Here is a 20,509-nt window from a genome sequence, read left to right as displayed (position 1 = left end):
GTCACTGTATCACTTTGACTACTCACACTTCACTGTTTGTTTTAATTCACTCGCTGCACTACTTTGGAATTTTTACTTCTTTTTCGGTTCTTCCCTTCGTCACGGATAAAAAACTGACGTTCGAATCCACGACGGATCTTGCGTTATATATCCCCACCAATGGGTATTCCCACCCATACAAAAAAGGCGTCGAATGGTGCGCGATGTTCCAGAACATTCCACAACATTCGAGAGTGTTCTGGAATGCTCCACGATGATCTGTGATGTTCCGGGATGTTCTGGAACATTTCGGAACATTCTGGAATGATGTGGAATGCTTTCGAATACTCTCGAATGTTCTGGACTGATCTGGAAATTTTTAGTGGGCGAAATTTCCAGCCCTGATATTTTCAACAGTATATCCTTCAGGTAAAAACGGGAATCTTCTTCATGGATGGGGGATAGAGGGCTACCACACCATATAACTCCTTCGATCGTACCGGGACTCGTTTTTGAGCTTTAGCGGCACGCACATTGTACACTTACCTTTATAATATATATTGATATTGATTGATTGATGATTGATGATAATTGATGATTATAAAATGGTATAAAACTGAGATTGTAAGGGAGGAATGAATTTTATAGAAAATTGTAAATGATAATAACAAGTATAATCAACATTAAGTCTGACCCTACTGCAGATACACACGACCCCTATTATCTCTCCTCATACATTTTCTCGAAATTTAACCACCAAAACTTAATAGCATCGATTTTCTAATACGCATAATTCCGTGCAAAATTTCACAATATTTGAACAAAAAGCACAGTAGTAATGTTTCTAAATATCTTATTAGTTAGTTAGTTAAAGGTTAACAGAGGGTGAAAAAAAATCTTGCTTCCATTCCCATACACCTATATGCACACGCGCACACGCACTAACATTCATACATTCAGAAATTACCCCGAATGTTTTTGCATTTCTCGACGTTTCAAGGTGTTCTAAGCCAAAAGGATGAAATTTTGGCAGATCATTTTTTGAACGATGACCATCGTTTTTTACTGTTATATATAACAGCTTGAAAAATAATAATTCAAACAGCTGAATATTTTCTGGAAATGTAAAGTAAATAAAAACTAGAAATCGTACCTTTCTATGATCCAAGAGAAAGTGGCATTAATATATAAATACATACAAGAAAGACATCGGCCGTACACGAGGTGTTTAGCCAGCAGAAAAAAGAATAAGGGAAAAGGGAGGGAAATGGGAAGGTAAGGGAAATAAAAAAAAGGAGAAAGAGGAGTTAGACAGTAGAGAAAGGTATGATCCCTCTGAACGTCGTTACTGTGGCTACAGTACTCTCTATGTTTCATGTTGGTATGCAGTTTTTAGGCTGCAAAGCCGTAGTCCCCTGAACGGTCTAAACAGTAACCTGAGTGCACAGAACACCAACAATTGAGTGCTGCCACGAATAGCTAAGTGTCGAAGTCAGTGCCAAGAGGCTGTTAGTAGGAAGATTTATATCTACTTAATACTAATAAAACTAGACTCGAGCCTCAATTTAATACTGCTTAACATCTACACGGCCAGTATAAAAACAAGACAAGTACAACGACAAACTAGACTAATTGAATGGACCAACAGAAATAAACGAAAAAGCCCCCAACATTTTTATTTATATATTTATTTTTATTTTATTTTTTAGAGCGTTAAGGTACTCACAAACTAAACTAACCTACCACAACCTAAGACGAACTTAACCAGACAACTAAAGCTAACAAATCCTAATCTAATTTTAATAACTTATCATAACCTAACCAGAAACCAAGCTAAGAGTCCCTAATCTAATTACAAATTGGACTAACCAAATTTAGACTGAAAGAGGAGACAAGAAATAAGAATTAAAATACAAAGCTGAAAGGCATTTATAGATTGACAGTTGAAACAAAGAAAAAGAATGCTAATTGCCATTCGTGCTCCCGAAGTGAGTACTCTCAATAGCCCCAATAAGAGATATGAATGCGAGTAGATGAAAAACCGTTGTATGGGTGTGAATGAGTTCATGCTGGTTGATAGGTCAGTTGTAGTCTTCAAGAATAGCAACTCTCATTAAGCTATCCCTAGTTTAATTGTACCTAATTCAGCGAAAAACTAAGTGAAATGACGTTTGGTCCTGTTGAATACCACAATCACATTGTGGATTGTTCCCGAGGTTATATTTATGCAAGTATTGCTTAACGCTGCTGTGTTCTGTAAGTAGCTGAGGGAAAGTGTAACTAGATTAAAAGTTGTAAAAAGTCGCAGTGTTCTCAACCTTAGGATGAAAGTGTAGGTGAGCCTACCAGTGATGTCATGGTCCATGCTGTCTTACCAGAAAATGAAGATTTCCTTTTTGACGTGATTGTTGATGTATGAGGTAGGAATGTAACTGACAGTATTAGTGATTGAAGACTTTGCAGCTTGTTTGGCAAGACAGTCAGCGGTGTCTTTGCCGAGAACCCCACATGTCCCAGGACAGATTGTATGAGATGGAAGAGTTTAAAGTGAATATCAGACTTCGCAATCCTGTATAACGATACACCACTGTCAGAATAAATGAAATAGTGTAAGTAGTGACTTTTGTCTTTCCTATGCCTAACGTGAATTATGCTCATGTAAATAGCTAAAGTTTCCGCCTGTGCTATTGAGCAGTGTGTGCCTAGATGGAAGCAAGTGTTTTGAAGCTCGCAACCTAAGTCGGAGTAAACTACAAAAGTGGAACACATATCATTACACATCTTGGACCATCAGTGTAAAACCTAAACATGGGATGATCACCTGAATGTTTGAAGTAAATATTAGGGGCAAGCTGATGGTAGAGGTGATAATCGTAAGTCGGAAGAATATTTTTGTCAATGCTGAATTTTTTGATATCATCGATCAAGGTCAAACTGGGGTGAATCTTGCCTACTCTAATCATTTTGTCGACATCCGAGTCGCTATAATCTTGCCAGGGTAAGGTGACAAGATTTTCTTGCTAAATAATAGGTTTAATATCTAAGTCGATAGGGGTCAACCCTAACATAACCAAAAGAGCACTAGTGGGTGCAGTCTCATAAGTCTTACGAATTTGGAGAGCTTCAATTTTTTAAACAGATAACAGTTTTTTATGGTTATGACTTTGGCGGCCATGTGGGTCCAGACCTGAACAGCATAGAAGAGTGATGGCTGAAATGCAACCCTGAAAATAAGCTTAGTTGCATAAGGGGCAAGGTCCCATATGTTGCTATGAATACTGATGAGGGTGCTGGCAGTCATTTTAGCTTTGTCCGTGATGTGTTTGATATGGAACGTGTAGTTAAGTTTCTCATCAAGAATAACAACTAAATATTTAATTTCTATTGTTTGCTTTATTCTGTAAGCACCTATACGAAGTATAAGCTTTCTGACAAGTGGCACGGTCTTATGAACTATCATGCTTTCAAATTTGTGTGTGTTAATGGTTTGCCAATGCTTAGTATACTCCACTGGTGAATGTTATTGAGAATGTCGTTGCATATGTCTTCTAAACGTTCTCTGTTCCTGTGTGAAGCTAGGATAATTGCGTCATCTGCATAGCCCTGTAAGGGGCAGCCACGAGGCAGGGTGTCGTTTAATTGTAGATATAGACTATGTTCCAGAGAGCGGGACCAGACATGGATCACTGAGGACAGCCTCAGGTGATAAGTATGACTATGTTATTTTGTATTGTATCAACACCTGCACTCCTGTCGCTAAGATAAGATTGAAGATGTTCGTAAAGAGTTTGAGGGCAGTGATGAGCATGCAATGTGTGCAGGATAAAAGGTCACCAGGCGTGATCAAAGACACCTATAAAGTGAAAAGTGATGATTGCAGTATGCTCATTGTTTTTTCAGTTTGGTAAATGTAGTTAATGACCTGATGGATTTCATGTACTGTACTTTTGTTTTTAGGGAAGCCAAACTAATTCAGATGCAGAGCTCTACACTTGCGTAGATTCCATGTGATCCTGTTTATCATTAGACTATCTAAAACGTTTAACAGAGATGGGAAAAGGCAGATAGACTTGTATTTTTGTAAGTGTTAGCGCTGATGTGTTTGGGAATCAATTTGACACCAGACTTTTTCCACTGAGTAGAAAAAATGCCAGTGTTCAAGCAGATATTGAAGAGTATTACAAACGCTGTAGGATTGGTCTCAAACGCGTGTTTTATTATCCTAGTGGTTATGCTGTCAAGACCTGGCGCTTAGTTATCAGTGATCGAAAAGATGGCATTAGAAACCTATGTAGGTAAATTTGTGGTCATTCTCTGTATTAGGTGGTGTGAGTGCAAAACTTGTGATGACCGCTTGTGTATTGTCATCTGAATGTGCGGATGTGCGTGATAGTTTCTTTCGTGTTTTTGGTGTAGCGACTATTAGGGAGATGGTTAGTGAGCGTGTCTGGATCTGGTGTTTTTCCTTACAAGCTAAGTAGTACTGTTCAGACTAGGGGTTGCAACCGCAACTATTAGTACAGAAATCCTGCCAAGTGTTCGTCCTTGTTTTATTTAAAAACGTTCTGTAAGTGTCATGTTCAATCCTGTACTAATCTCTAACGTGGCTTTAATGTCCTGGTTCTGTTCATTCCTAAATTGCCTCCTTAATCTCTTAAAAACTTTCTTCTTGTTTTCTAGCTGAGTGGTACAACAAGAATTCTTTTTGTGTTTACAATGTTTGAGCATGGATTGAACATGTGAAGAAAGTTCAAATCACGCAGACTAAAATTACAACATTTTTTAAAGGAGCAATGTCACCAGGATAATAAATCAGAAAAATATACACTGTTACAAAAAAGTTTGAGTATTACTTTCTCCGTTAATGTTGTTGCACTTTAAAAAATTTGGTTAAATATTAGACCAGCTTTGAGCAGTAAGAATGAAAAATGTTCGAGGCAAAAAGAAAAGCCTTTTTAGGCGACGATGCTTATTTTTCCGACTTATTATCATGGTAACAATTCTTTATACAAAACTTTCCGTAGTTGTAGTCTATGTAATGCAGATTTTATTCACATATTGAGTGTTACTATTGAATCTCGTTCCACAATTCTTATACCACGATTTTGAAAAATTTCATTTATTTAGTTGATTTTGCTGAGCTTTACCTTTTCAACTTCGTTTCATTAATTATGTTTTAGGGAATACAATATGTTTTAGGCTATGAATTGTCATATTTAATCCTATAATATAAACCAATAACGAGTATTTGTAATACGATAAATAAAAGTAGTAACAACATGTGTAGTTACGTAAGTTACATGATATCGAAAAATTCCTTTACAAATCTCATTAAAACTCCCTATCTTAACAATAAAGTAAATAAATAGATTTTACATACCAACGGGATTGTTATCCAAAAATGATATCGGAGTTCGAATGATACAACGAAACATATTGTTGTGCAGCTTGAAAGAAGCGATTGTAAAGAATGTGTATACCAATAATCCAGAAGTTAACGTCGTTAGAAATACGGCACATATCAATCCAACGTAAACATACATGTTGAATTCTTCACTGTGATAAAAATTTTTGTCCTCAATGTTGTGAAAAATACTTGTGTTACATGTAATATTTTCGACGTTTTCTATACTATGGCTATATATTCTTATATCTTGCAACCTGAAAATTAATAATAAAATAATAATTACCCGTTGCAATTGTTCTATTTCTTTAACAGAATGAAAGAGAATTAAATTACTTAAGTGCATTAAGGAAAGATAATACATATAAACGATGTTGACATCTTCCGAATGATGACGAAGTAATATATTTGCATAAATATATGAAATAGTTACAGTGAAAATTTAAGCCAGATTCCCTTCATTTATAGTAAGATGTATAACTGTAGACGACATCGCCATCTCTTACACATTCGATCAATTCTATTACAGATTAATTTCGCCTGGAATTACTGAGCAATATTTCCCACAAATTGACATTTCTTCAGTCTGCTAAAATTCCGCTAAGGAAATAGAAGTTGAAACCTAATACCACAGAGCTTGGCTCTGGAAAAAATATCGTGTAAGTGAGATCTTGTTTTAGTTCCAGATCTTAGAGACCATTGCATTAATGAAGCAGTGTTGTCAAGATGAGATTACTATCGATGCTTTGTGAAAAAAAATGTTTCAAACATTTTTCAAGATTACAAAAAGAACATGTCTTCTTCACAAAAGGATTAACTAAAACTTCTTAATAATCATCACTTTAACGTTTAAATTTATAATCCAAAAAGAAATTTACCTGTTTGAGATATACACTTGAAATGAATATTCATGAATTCTTTGAAAAATATTTATATTAAATTCAGANTTATTACCGATGTGTTCTGATAAAAAATGTTTGAAACATTTTTCAAGATTACAAAAAAAAACATGTTTTCTTCACAAAAGTATGAAATAAATCTTTTTAATAATCACCACTTTAACGTTTAAATTTATAATCCAAAAATAAATTTACCTGGTTAAGATATACACTTGAAATGAATATTCATAAATTCTTTGAAAAATATTTATATCAAATTCAGATATATAACTTAAAAAATTTTATGCTGACATTTATTTTAAATGCCAAATTATAATATTCGTATGGAAATATTTAGAGATACAAAAAATATATTGATTGCAACTCAGAAAAGTTTTCATTGATTATACATGAAACTTATTATCATAGTAATGTGTCTTTCTTAATGTGATAATGTTTGGATTAAACATTTCATACGAAAATACAATTGACGTGTTAAAGTATATATTAATTACAATAATATCATACCATTTGATTAGCCAATAATCGCTGGCACTTGTAAAGGATTGCGATATAATTAGCATTGATAAAATTACAATCTTAAAGAAAAGTCCTGCTCCGGCATTCACGTATGATTTATAAACTGAAATTCCTGGTTTCTTAACTCCTTCATTGTCCCGTGGAGTTTGGTTTTTTTCCGTTCCCTACATGAAATAATGTTTTAAAAATATATTAATTACTCGTTGAATTTTGCTTAAATCCAGAATAAATGATTTAATGTGTTATTTCGAACTGAAATAACCTAAAGAATAATTTGTTGATATAAATATAAATTAAATGTGTTATCCTTATTTAATACAGACTAACGATAAACACTATTCACTCTGTTAAATATTAGGTTTTTTTCTACTCCAAAATGAACAATTACAAAATAGAATAGGAAATATATCTGAATAAAACATTAAAATTGACAATTGAAGAATAAAAAACACTGTAAACATAAATCGTTTCCTGTATAACTCTAACTCTTAACATTCTTTTTTGTATTTTTTCCTTACTTACACAAAGTTGGCAGACGTGGTAAACACTCGATATAACGAGAAAAAGTCTCTGTAGGTATAACTGGTTAACGTTGTTAAATAAGCCTTTTATTTTTTAACATTTATTCTTACATATTTTACGTACAATGTCCTCACAAGCAAATAACTTTCAGACGTAAATGCACATGATGAAAAAGCCAAGTGATATAATACAAAGTAATATAGTTTTGTGATATCTCATTAAATCTGTCATGTCCAAAGGTTGTCGCTCTTGCAGTCGAATTTCTCAGGTACCAACCAACGTTTGTACTTTCACAAATGTTTACAGTTAGTTTCTTGGTGGTATTCAGAAAATGGCAGTTTAAATAAGAAAACATCAAGCAGTAAGAACATCTCTAGAAGGAAAAGGCTTGATGATCAAAGAAGTAGCAGTCAATGGTCACGAATCAACCTTGGCAACAGAAGGTGAAACATCATGACACGTTGCAGCTCTGTACAATTCAAGTGCAGCAAAAGTATATATGAAGGCATAACATTTCTACCTTTTTTTCTCTTGGTTTTATGAGCAGAAATCATCAAGAGTGCTTTCGATATTGTTTAAAAAGAGAAAAGTGTTATTGGTGTGGGTCCAGTTGTATTTCAATTAGACATTTGACGAGTGGAAAAAGTCACTTGGTCCAACTATTCCCGGTTACTTTTCTATATTACTGATGGTAGAATCAGAATATGGCACCAGCAACAGCAATCCATGCAACGATTTGTCAAGCGACAACTTTGCATTCTGGTGACAGTGAAATAATAGTGTGTGGAATCTCCTCCAGGAACATCTCTTAATTTCAATGGTTGCTTCAACATTGGTACTAATCAGGTGCAACCATTCATGGCTACAGTGTGCCCGATGCAGACAGGAACTTTCAAACAAGACAACGCAATTTGTCACCATGCACAATTGGTCTCAGATTAGAGCAATGAGTTCCATTTTCTATTTTGATCAACTCAGTCACCCGAGTGAGCATTTCTCGGGCGAAAAACAAAGATCCATTCAAAGCTTACAAATGTCATTATTTACATTGAACCAACTAAGGGTGTTATTATGTCAACATTAGCACATATTGCCAAGCAACGTTTCCAAAACATTTACACATAAAATTATTATGCTTGTGGTTAAAACTAGAGAAGAACCAACTCGATATTAGTATAGTGTTTCTGATAATTTGGCCATTCCGTTTATTTCTGTTTAATTGGGGCTTTGTTATGACAGTACAGTACAGTTTAGTCTCTACGGAGTGGCGTGCCTTTGGCTCGGCCAGTGAAAAAAGTTTTCTTTCCGATTCGGCCCGGGGGAAAAACTGTTGGCCATTTCTGATCTAAATCTAGATTAAAGACTGAACTATATTAAAAAAATGGTTAAAAAATAATTGATTGGTTATTTTTGTTTAAAGCATTGCTAGAGTTTGATATTAATGTTACGAGAACGTATGATTAAAAGAAGTTTCATATTATATGTGTGTTAAGTTATGGTCGATTACTATGGAAATTTCATTTTAATGAACAATAATTTGAAATAATTCAATTTTGTGTCAGGCTGGCTTCTACTAGGCCTCCCCATAACAAAACTCTGGCTACGCCATTGGTCACAACCTCTCTATAATCTTATTACTGGTATGTTGACAAATGGGTTTTCGACTGGTAATGCAATCCCTATTCTGTATTTACTTCCGTTTAAATATTCGTTACATATAATGTTTTCTCTTGCGGAAGAGATCAGAATCTCAATTTAAAATATTTATATCTCCAATGTTCGTTTTCCATATAAAATGGCGAATATGGTTCGAAATCGACAATATATTTTATAATCACATTCTGTAACGAAAATATTATATAGTTGTTCTTATTAATTATTAAAATTTGAATTACTTTTAATTACTATAGAATTATAATAATAATATTAATAAAAATACGTAGAAAGACTAAAATGTCTTCACTCTCGCCATGTCCAATAGTAAGGATATTTTACGTCTTTCAAATCTGTCAGCCAATTTTTTAAACAAAATTATAATAATATATTTTAGAATAATATTCTATAACAAACATCATAAGAAAATTCTGTTTTTAATTTTAATCTTAGATATAAAACAGCATTTAAAGAGGAAATATAAAAAATTATTTTAAAGAATCGAAGTATTTAAGTCTGCGTACTGTTTTAAACGCACAAAAAGTGTTTAGTATTTTTTTCTGTGTAATATTGATATAAAGTAGTCCCTTCCTAAAATTAGTATTGTATTGATTTACTTTCAAAATGATGACTCTACCATTTAAGGTTTAATGTTAATATAAATACGTCTCTTGACGTTAGTATTACTCAATCATAAAGTTTGTTTTAATAAATTTTAGGAAATAAATTCGTAATAGCAATTTATTCCTAGAATCGAATTATTATTTGTTATAATTAAAAATTCATTATGTACAAATCTTGGAGAAATCAATCCGAAAAATGAAAACTGTTGAACATCAGTTATTCCATTCTGAAAATTTTCACTCACATAACTACTTAATACGTAATTCTTACCTCATTACTCTTTTTTCTGTCTTCAATGTCATCGTTCGTGTCACATTGAAAACTTCCAATTTTATCATCATCATCATCATCATCATTGAAAACCGCACTCTCTAAATCAATGCTGTTTTCAGAGACTTCTTCCTTTCGTAATATTCCTGTATTCATTTGTAAATTTTCCAATTGTTTAAAATTTCCAATAAATTCACATTTCCCCTAAAATATATTAATCGCGTATATAAATACAATTGCCGGTATGTTTTTTTAAGTTATATATAAAAATATTGTATACGTGAAAATGTACACAAATTTAATTCCGAAATGTTATTATTGTATATCAATATTTACTGAATTTATCAGTAACAATTATCTCTAAAACGTGAACGTCGAACGTCGATGTTGTCAGCAGCGCTCGAAGTTCGCCGTTCACGTTTTAGACATGAAAACATCGGCCACATCCTCGGTATAATCTAATTACTGGTATGTTCTGGTTTTTTAACTGGTATTGTACTTCCTATTTTGTATTTACTTCTGTACATAGAAAGAAAGACAATGTCACTGTTTTCAAACTCACCAGTGTTCGGTGGATATAAATCATTTAACCCAGTCTTTTTTCAAAGATTTTTGCTTCACTCAAAGCTGATTTGATGCAGTTTTACAAATTTTCAAATTGTATCTACAAATAGCTGTCATTCTTTAGAAAACAGGCCCCCAAAATTTTTTATGGTACCTATATATTGTCCATATAGTATACAGTATACTATTATGCTATTATTATATATTATTTTTTAAGTTAATTATTTAATCAGTTCAATGAACTTCGTAACATTTTGTGTAGATTATTCTGAACTTTCGTGTTAAAATTCATGCGTTGTTAAAACAGATTAATTTAAGAATGTCGTTTTTACCGTAAAAAGTTATTTACAAAAAACTAATAAACAATTAACGTATTCACCTTCTTTAATGCTAAAATTTTACACGCAGAGTTTAAATATTGTATTTGATGCGTAACTAAAATGCATATCTTGTCTCTCAAATATTCCATTATACACCTGAAATAGATTGAAAGTTAAAATGTATCGAAATGTTCAAATAGTATATTTTAAATAATTACTTTTCGAAGATATGTTTTGCCACTGGAACATCGACAGCACTCAGTGGATCATCCAGGAGGAAAATATCGGCATCCACATATAGCGCTCTGGAAAATATAAAAATGTATCACCATAAATGAAAAAATACAATCATTCTTCTTCTATCGTTTAATAGTATTTTTCGTGTTTTATATTACGAAGTAAAAGAAAGGACGTCGAATAAAATATAGAACACCAGCACACGATGCTCCTACTACCAGGTCAAAAATAACCAGACTAAAGTGGTTTATCTGATAACAGATAAATATTTTATTTGTTTTACTTTTAACAAATACACCACGGGGAATTTAGAAAATATCAGTGCAAAGTGATACGATATACGTTTCGGTTGACACTTTTTATCAGTACGTAGTGACTACAGTCAAAACAAATATATTTATAAACAATATTTGAATTTATTAAAATGTATTTATTATTGCGGTATATTTGACTCATTCCTACTAAATTTGTACTTTTATATTTTCGCACATAGAAATATAATTTTAGGTAAACCTATCTTACCTCGCTAAATTAATTCTTGCCTTCTGCCCACCGCTCATTATCACTCCTTTTTCTCCTACGATTGTCAGATCTCCTTTCGGAAATAAGCTAATATCCTAAAAATAGTAAAAATAAACATACAAGATAATTATGTTCAACCTAATGTGAATTGCAATTTTACTAAAACTAAACATAACTATTGATTTCTAAAAGTGTTTGACTTATAGACGGTGTTTTGATAGATAAATTTATGTCTTTTGTATTCAAACTCACTATTTGGGCTGATAATAATTAATTTTATGTCATGCCTTCTATAACCGCTTTTTATTAAAGTTCAAGATTACGAAATCAACTTTTTTATTTATTTATTTTCATAAAAAATTGCTTTTGTAGTCTTGATCAAATCACTTTTCGTCTAGTAAAAATCATCTTACCTTTTCTAGAGCCGTTATATGCAAGACTTTTCTATATTTGTCTTCTTGATATTCTTCTCCAAACAAGATATTTTCTCTGATAGTTGCATTGAACACCCAAGCTTTTTGAGAAGCGTAAGCGATTTTTCCTTTTACAGACACTTCACCGGAAGTAATTGGAATCTCTCCCAACACGGACATTAATAAAGACGTCTATCGAAATTAATGTCGTTTCATTATTTGTAACGAAATGTTTTGCATAAATAATATAAATACTCTACATAAACATTTTAAAAGTATTTACGTATTTGTGTAAAAATATTATCTTAATTATTAATTGCTTTCTTCTAAAACGCATGCAATGTAAAGAGGTGACACAACATATTCTATGAATTCCTAACAGAAACCCTAACATTACATTCATGAATGTCTAAGATTTTATCTGCAAATAAACTTTCGTAGGATACATCAATTAAATCATAATGGATAATATTCCATTATGATTTAATTGATTATGCGTGCAGAATATTCTTGCGACAACGTTCGACGTGTGTTTATAAATTAATTTCTGAACTACACCAAAAACTACTCTGTCGTACATATAATCAAAGAAAAAAATAATGATATCAATAGAATCAGGCACTCAATAGTTAAACATATCAGTAGACACAATCTAATCTCTATTTTAGATGTGTCCGCTGAAATTTCAAAGTGATGATCAAGCATTATTATACAGTTCTGTATTTCAAAACTTATTTGTGCTAGTAACAACTTACAGAGTTAATAAATACAGATTGCAGACATTTCTAAAAATTAAATTGTTATAATGCTACACAATTAGAAATTATGCAATAAGAATAACTTTTACGTTATGAATAATTTTAGAAAATTTTCTAAGACGAAAGTGAACTAATAAAAATTTTTGTGTTGATAATTTTAGATAAAATATTAATGTCTCAATTGAATATGTTAAAGAGTTTAACACGTAATTAAACACTACTACATTTAGTTATTTGATCATTTTCACCTCTTATTAGTCAGTCATTATATGCAAACAATAAACGTAACAGAAGATTTAATAAATGATTAGGCACACGAGTTTCATAACACAAATACTTGTCCAACAGTTTATCTTTCTTCGTACGTGACATAATTAAGATTTGCCGTTTTGTCTGATAAGTACACAGAATGTATATTTATCAGAAAATGTAACCATTTATTTACTTCGTTTTATTAACTTTTTAAACAATCTTAAAATCATAAAATAGATAATTTTAATTTAAAATTTAAAACAAGATATTTACCTTCCCTGATCCAACAGGACCTATAACAATTAATAATTCTCTCAGCTGCATGTTTAGTGATATCCCATTTAATGTTGGTTCAAATTCCTTAAAAAAAATAAAGTTATTAAAAATAAGCACAGCTAACGTTAAAAGTTATAAATCAGAAATATTAATAATAACCGATAAATTAATTTAAGATAATGTCTCAGGCAAGCCAGAATATCACAGTGAACACACTTACTCTCTATACATAAAATGAGAAGTACATTGAGTTTCAAGACAAAAGAAATTCGTGGAAGCCTTTTCGAAGGTAGAAAGCTACAAAGCTAAATAAATAGAAGCCTGTAATAAAACCCTGTACATAAATTTTACATAATAGTTACATAATTCATATTTACGAGTTGATTATTTGTCTGTAAATTAGGAGCGAGCAAGGACAATGCTCATTGGGTACATTCAAAATGCCATAAAAGTCTTATAGAAAGCATCTATCACGAAGATGAGAAGACTTCTAAGGTCAATGTTTCACTTCTATGCTTTTACAATGAAAGGCAACCAATTTCTACACCTGACTTGGTTTATATCAGAAAAGAAACTCCTAGAAAACTGTGGAAGAACATTGAATGTGTCAACAGTAACTCAAAAACTGTCAGATGTTGAGCAGGCATCAAGTTCTAATAAATACATCTGATTACAAATGTAGTAATCATTTTTGAGACCAGATTTTTTTTACATTAAGATTTGCCATTTGTAAGCCACTCACGTTTTAAAATATTGTGAATTTTTAATATGCATAATGCAACGGTATCTAAATTTTACTAATAAACACACTGATTAATGCTAACTAAAAAATAATTATTTTATTTTTACCTGCAATGACATAACAAAAATATTGTTCGTTAAATTTATTCTCATTTTATTTAATTTAACACACCTGTGTCTTTTATGTAATGGGCCTCAGAATTTAGAAAACGATGAAATGTTTGTAGAATTCCAAATGAGATCCGCGAAGAGCGCATTCTGGAATTATCTTCGATGGAAAAAGCTTTTCCAATTTAGAAATCACACTCGTGATGAATACCCAGAAAAACTCCTCGCGTTCAACTCATCGGTCGAGTGTGAACCCTATACCAACTACCATTGGTCTATCTATGGTGTTATCCACTTATCCACTCGTAATCCAAAATATCCATTGTTTCGGATCGAATCTTAACAGATGTTGCTAATTATTCCATCACTTTAACAAATATATAATTTTTTGATTCATTTACACAAGCTGTGTTTGAATTTCAACACCTGGCGATATTCCATCTTTATTTACTTGATACGGTTATAAGTACAATAACACGTTTTGCGCACTGTCTCTCCTCAGTCAACTAAATATCAAAATATTACACATAAATTTGTTTTTCTATTATAGCTTAGCATAGAAATTATTTTAATATTAAATCAATAATTCTTTTTGCGTGACGTACTATAAATACTTTTTTAGCACAGAAAGCATATACAGTAGAGCGTGGATTATCCGAATCAATTGGGGACTGGGGTTGTTCGGAAGATCGATGTTTCGGATAACCGATTATGCACGAAAAAATATATTAATTTATCCCATTTTCACATTTTTCTCCGTTGCGTGTCGCTTCGCGTTGAATTTTCGTCGATGTTAAGCCTAACGAAGACTATTGTATCGTTAAAAATTATTTTTTTATTTTGTACAAACAAAATAAATATATTGAAAAATATAAAAACAATAAAAAATTATACTTCAAAAGTTAATTTAGTATCAAAAACGTAAAATATTTGAGTAGCCCAAGACATAGCCCAAGATTGCAGCGCCACAGCACTGACAAAAATTAAAATTTGCCGACTGGAATTCTTTCGCATGATTGACGTTTCTGATGATTAACTTTCGGATAATCGACGCTCTACTGTAAATTCATAGGACTGGCGTATTATTATATATCCGGTTTTGAACTTGAGCGGTTTAAAAAATTTATAAATTTGCGTTTTATTTTACATATTTGCCTATATAAATCCATAAGTTTTTCCACTTACTATTACATATCTTAAAATTCCGGATGTTCTTTTTACAATGATGTGTTTAAAATATTTGTGTATAAGTAAAACAGATTTTACAAGCGGTAATTTTACTCGCTCCTAATTTACAGACAAATAATAAACTTGTAAATATAAATTATGTAAGAATTATGTAAAATTTATGTACCGATACATAAATTTGTTAAAAGTACGTATCTGGGAATTAATTTCTTTAAAAAATATTTCAATGGTTTAAGGTTAAAATTCTTTTAAAGGGGTTTTAGTATTTCCAGCACAAAAATTAAAAAATTTTTTGGTTAATAAATTTTCAAGAGATTTTACAATGGATCACTTTTACAACTTAATTCCCAGATACGTACTTTTAACAAATTTATGTATCGGTACATAAATTTAACATAATAGTTACATAATTCATATTTACGAGTTGATTATTTGTCTGTAAATTAGGAGCGAGTAAAATTACCGCTTGTAAAATCTGTTTTACTTATACACAAAAATTTTAAACACATCATTTAAAAAGAACATCCGGAATTTTAAGGTATGTAATAGTAAGTGGAAAAACTTATGGATTTATATAGGCTAATATGTAAAATAAAACGCAAATTTATAAAATTTGTAAAACCGCTCAAGTTCAAAACCGGATATATAATAATACGCCAGTCCTATGAATCTATATGCTTTCTGTGCTAAAAAAGTGTTTATGGTACCTCACGCGAAAAGAATTATTGATTTAATATTAAAATAATTTCTAAGCTATAATAGAAAAACGAATTTATGTGTAATAATTTGATATTTAGTTGACTGAGGAGGGGCAGTGCGCAAAACGTGTTATTGTACTTATAACCGTATCAACTAAATAAAGATGGAATATCGCCAAGTGTTGAAATTGAAACACAGCTTGTGTTAGTGACTCAAAGAAACAAGACAACACGGTTTCAGAAGATTTAAAATATAAACTTAAAAAAGACAGTGACGATCACAACAATCTACGTAAAAATCCTTTTAATTGATATTATGCTTATGTCGTCTTTGCACATTCTTGTGTACTATGGGAGTCTCAATTCACCAGAATTTCCGAAGTAGACACTAATATAACATAATATAACTAATTAAGGACAAAAACCATATATTAACTTTCTAATTGATAATTGTTGTTATTGTTAATTAATCTATTTTAAAATTATCGAGTTAAACAAATCGTAAAGAACATTATTTTTATTGCAGAACTTATATTAAATTTGAAACCATGTCTTACGTTTTTCCACGCAGCTGTGACACTATGCATTCGTATCTCGTATTCGGTTGAATTTTCTCTTTCTCTTATAGTTTTGACTGCATCGCTCTCTCTTTCTTGAAGGAGGAGAAAATCCTAAATTAAAATATCAAAAATGAAAGTTTTAAATTAAAGTTTGTACACAAGCTGAATATAAACTAGGAGATTAAGTCGGTTTTCGACTTATCCGAAATAAATTACGTGCAATTGAAAAACTCCAGAAAAATTTTTAAACAGCTGATCTATCGATAAACACTTAATTTATTGATTAAGTGTGACATTAAATGGTTATGTTGATTTTCAAACTTTTTCAAGATAGCACCTATCGCCTGATGTTGGTAAAACTTGTGCTGAATAATTGTATATTACGAGTTCTCGGACATTAGACAAATGGGTTATTATAACAGCAAACAAGCCAAAGAACCAAACAAACTAATTTTTCCCTCTTGGAACTGCTGAAGAGTAGTGATAATATCAGCCTATCATTCTGGGTAATATTGAGATAAAAAAATTATCTATCATCTTGTGTCCATGATCATGTGACATTCGTTAATCTTAAATGATTCAAACCTGTTCACAGAATAGATTTGCATGATACATGGTAACGTTGGTAGAGAAAAACAATTTCATATACAAGTGGAATACTAATACCAGGATTTATTCATAAAAACTTTTATAGTTTTGTGTTGAAAAGATTTCGAGTTCGTTGTTAAATTTAACACAGAATATAGTCTATTTCGTAACTTCTCTCCTCTACACGGGTTTTCAATTTACTCAAATTTCGTTATGGTGGAGTTTTAATATTTGATATCTTTATATACAACAATATTAATAATTATATGTTGATATCTTCCAATCGTTTCTGAATTAGTATTGCAGTAATAAAATATGAAAAGAATAATTTTAAAATTGTTCCTTACCTGTATCCTTTTTAACGAAACTAAAATTTCTGCAACAAAACCCACTGCTTGAGAAAACAGATTGACAATATTGCTGAAGACATACACTGAAAAAGTCATTGTGACGAATATAATTTCGGCATTTAACTGTCCTCCATTTAAAAAGAATGCGAGATATGCGAGGAGAATGAATAATTTCGATATAGGATACGCCAATATATACGATATTCCGCTCGCATATAAAAACTGTCGAATTTTTTTCATTTCTTTCCTGCAAATAGAAACAATTAAAAATATTAAGTGTAGAACTTAAAATGTAATTATTTAAAGCTCAACACGTTAGCGTGTCTAAATTACAATGAAACCTGAATAAACCGGAATCAGATTGTGTGAAATATTTTCTCTAGTTTGGGATATTTATGCTCCGAAGAAAGATTATTTCTTAAAACAGAAACACGCTTTTGTAAAAGTTTTTTCTCATTAGGCAATTAATCGTTTTATTTCTGTTCCGTTTTATACGGATTTTAATATAGTTCATTGTACTTACACTCTGATTTTTTCTATTAATGCGGCGTATGACAATTCCCAGGTGTACATCTTGATTAACCTCATATCAGCAATCATTTCGTTCAACAGATTCAATCTTTTGTCCCCCAATACAGCTGCTTGTAATCTATTATGGAATTATATATATATATAAATATATACTCTTATGAAATGATATAAAATTGAATACTGGACGTACATTTTATATCTAAAGTCAATGTTACATTTAAGCAAAGCCCTATATTTTTCTAGCACTAAACATTATAAAAGTTTTGTTTGTGCTATTTCAACAACTTTTTATACTAAATTCTTATGAGAAAACCAAGCACGATATGCAATTTTTCAGATAAAAAGCGAATGTGTAAGTTTTATTGGATGAATTTTTTATATAATTTTAGTGTGAGAAGCAAATATCCAAGCATGAGTACAGTACACATTGATTCTGGTCGAAATATACAAATCAAATTATACGTAAAAAAGGTTTTATACTGTGTTTTCATAATTTAATTACGAACATGACAGTAAAATTCCAAAATATCCAGTTTTTCGCTATGTCCCAAAGACGTCATTTCGGTGATGGTCAAACATGATTGGCAAGCCTTGGAAAGGCTAGAATCTGATCAAGCTATTGAAAAACCTTATCAATTTTTCAGTCAGTCATTCTGTAATTTATTCGTGCACCCAATTCCAAGTTATTGGAACAGTAAGCAGAAGGCCTGATTGAGTCGCTATCGAGTTAGAACATCTTCCAATGGTTGTTACCTAGTATTACAACAGAAGGGCAACAAACTTTATTACGTGCAAGTCTAGTTGCATCTACAGAAATACTTAAAACTGTGACTACTGTAAGGAGACATTGCGTGCACATGACTTTTATGCGCGAAGCCCAAATATTTCTGTTTCATTGTTTTTCAGGCAGAGAGTAGCCGTTTACAGTTGCTTCAGGAATCAGTCACTTCGAGTAAACACGATTAGAGAATGTTCTGTTGAACAATGAGTCATCATTTGCTCTACAGTCATCAACAAGCTTTCGTGTGAAATCCGGCTAATTGACGGAATCAATCGACGAAGTTCGTTTTGCTGTAGGAAGGATAGTGAATAATGTGGGAGAAAACAAATGAAACAGTAACAGCAAGGGATGTATATAATTAAGATTTGTTAACGAAGATAATACAGATATTACAATAATTGAACATATAATCGATTAATTTTTAAAATTAAATATATAAAGTAAACCTGTCTATGGCGACCACCCACGGTTCCAGCAAAAAGTGGTCTTTTAGACAGGTGGTCGTCTAATACAGGTGATGCTGTAATACTGTATTTCCGTAAGTATTTTGCGCACTTTTTAGCCATTTCTACTGAGCAAAACTCGATGTGTACAAAAATAAGCTAATTTTTTCAATTATAGGGCTATAATGGTATTGTACAGTATTTTATTCTTATCGGAAAACTCGATTTACGGGAGTCGTCGTGATTTTATAAGACAGATTTAATACCAATATTTTAAAGATTAATACAATAGTCGCATTTACTCGATTATAACGCAAACTTTTTTCAGACTTAATTAATTGGACTGGGTTGTTTTCGTTTGCTCCTCAATTACGTATATTGCGTCATCGATATACAAGCGCGTGGTATCTCTATATCACTTTAGTTCTGCTATTCGCTAGTTTAATCTTATTTTAACGTTAAAAATACTGTATGTTTTAATATTTAATATTTTCTTAAGTACAATAAGAAAAATTATTAATTAATAATATCATGATTATATTATTTTTTCTCATTATGCGATTTCATTACATTCCAGGATTCTTATTGCGGAATCGAAAAAGGACGGTTGCCTGAAAAACTGACGTTTGCATTAATGTGTTTATTATTTTTTAAATATTTTGCATGCAAAAATTACTTGGATATTATTTTTCTAAAAATATCTGGAAATTAGGTACATTGATACAGAAACGATTTATCGCACAAGTACTGTATATGAGGTTCAAAATAAATGAATAAATTAAATTAAATTTTATCAAACGATGAGATCAGCCGATAAATTGTATCGTGTACAATATATTATACTCCCAAGAAAAATACTATAGGTCTACAGTAAAATCAATTTCGTTTTCTCACAGTTAAACTTCGCCGCTAATTGCTGTTGTGATAACTTTAACACGATCTTCTAACGACAGCACTATGCATTTCTTTCGTTTCTCGGACAATTTCGAAAAACTGAAATGAATTTCCTTTGTTGCTATACTAATTCATTAACACCTGCACCTAAATTCCAGGGTGGGAGAAGTGCTCGAGGTGGGTTCGAACGAGAGTTTAGACTAATTCATTATACTGTATTAGGAGGGTGAAAATGTTGTTGAACAATAGTTTAGACCAGATATATTCGCGGAAGTGGTTGCTTATTTCAGTTGTCGTATGTTGTTTCGGACCAAAAATCAATGCTTACGGTCGTGTTATACAGGTGGTCGTTTAATACGGGTAACTTATACAAAGACTCTGTGGATAAACTATTCGGTGCCAGAAATTTTTGTTC

The 20,509-nt window shown here is 31.6% G+C and overlaps 1 protein-coding gene across 2 annotated transcripts in view; it reads right to left on the bottom strand.

Moving 5' to 3' along the window:
• Positions 1 to 20,509, bottom strand: part of LOC111628947 (multidrug resistance-associated protein 4-like) — a 206,376-nt gene that overhangs the window by 165,761 nt on the left and 20,106 nt on the right. For both annotated transcript variants that reach the window (XM_023372804.1, XM_023372805.1), the window contains exons 6-9: positions 17,969 to 18,094; positions 17,443 to 17,692; positions 16,505 to 16,618; positions 13,210 to 13,296 (exon numbers count right to left, since the gene is read on the bottom strand). In XM_023372804.1, coding sequence (XP_023228572.1) covers positions 13,210 to 13,296; positions 16,505 to 16,618; positions 17,443 to 17,692; positions 17,969 to 18,094 — 577 coding nt within the window. The remainder of the gene's footprint in view (positions 1 to 13,209; positions 13,297 to 16,504; positions 16,619 to 17,442; positions 17,693 to 17,968; positions 18,095 to 20,509) is intronic.

The sequence above is a fragment of the Centruroides sculpturatus genome, unplaced genomic scaffold (assembly GCF_000671375.1).
Source record: "Centruroides sculpturatus isolate CEXI.00-Female unplaced genomic scaffold, Cexi_2.0 scaffold513, whole genome shotgun sequence".
NCBI classification, from domain to species: Eukaryota; Metazoa; Arthropoda; class Arachnida; order Scorpiones; family Buthidae; genus Centruroides; species Centruroides sculpturatus.
The sequence above is the reverse complement of the archived record's forward strand: the minus strand, read 5'-3'. Positions and strand labels throughout refer to the sequence as shown.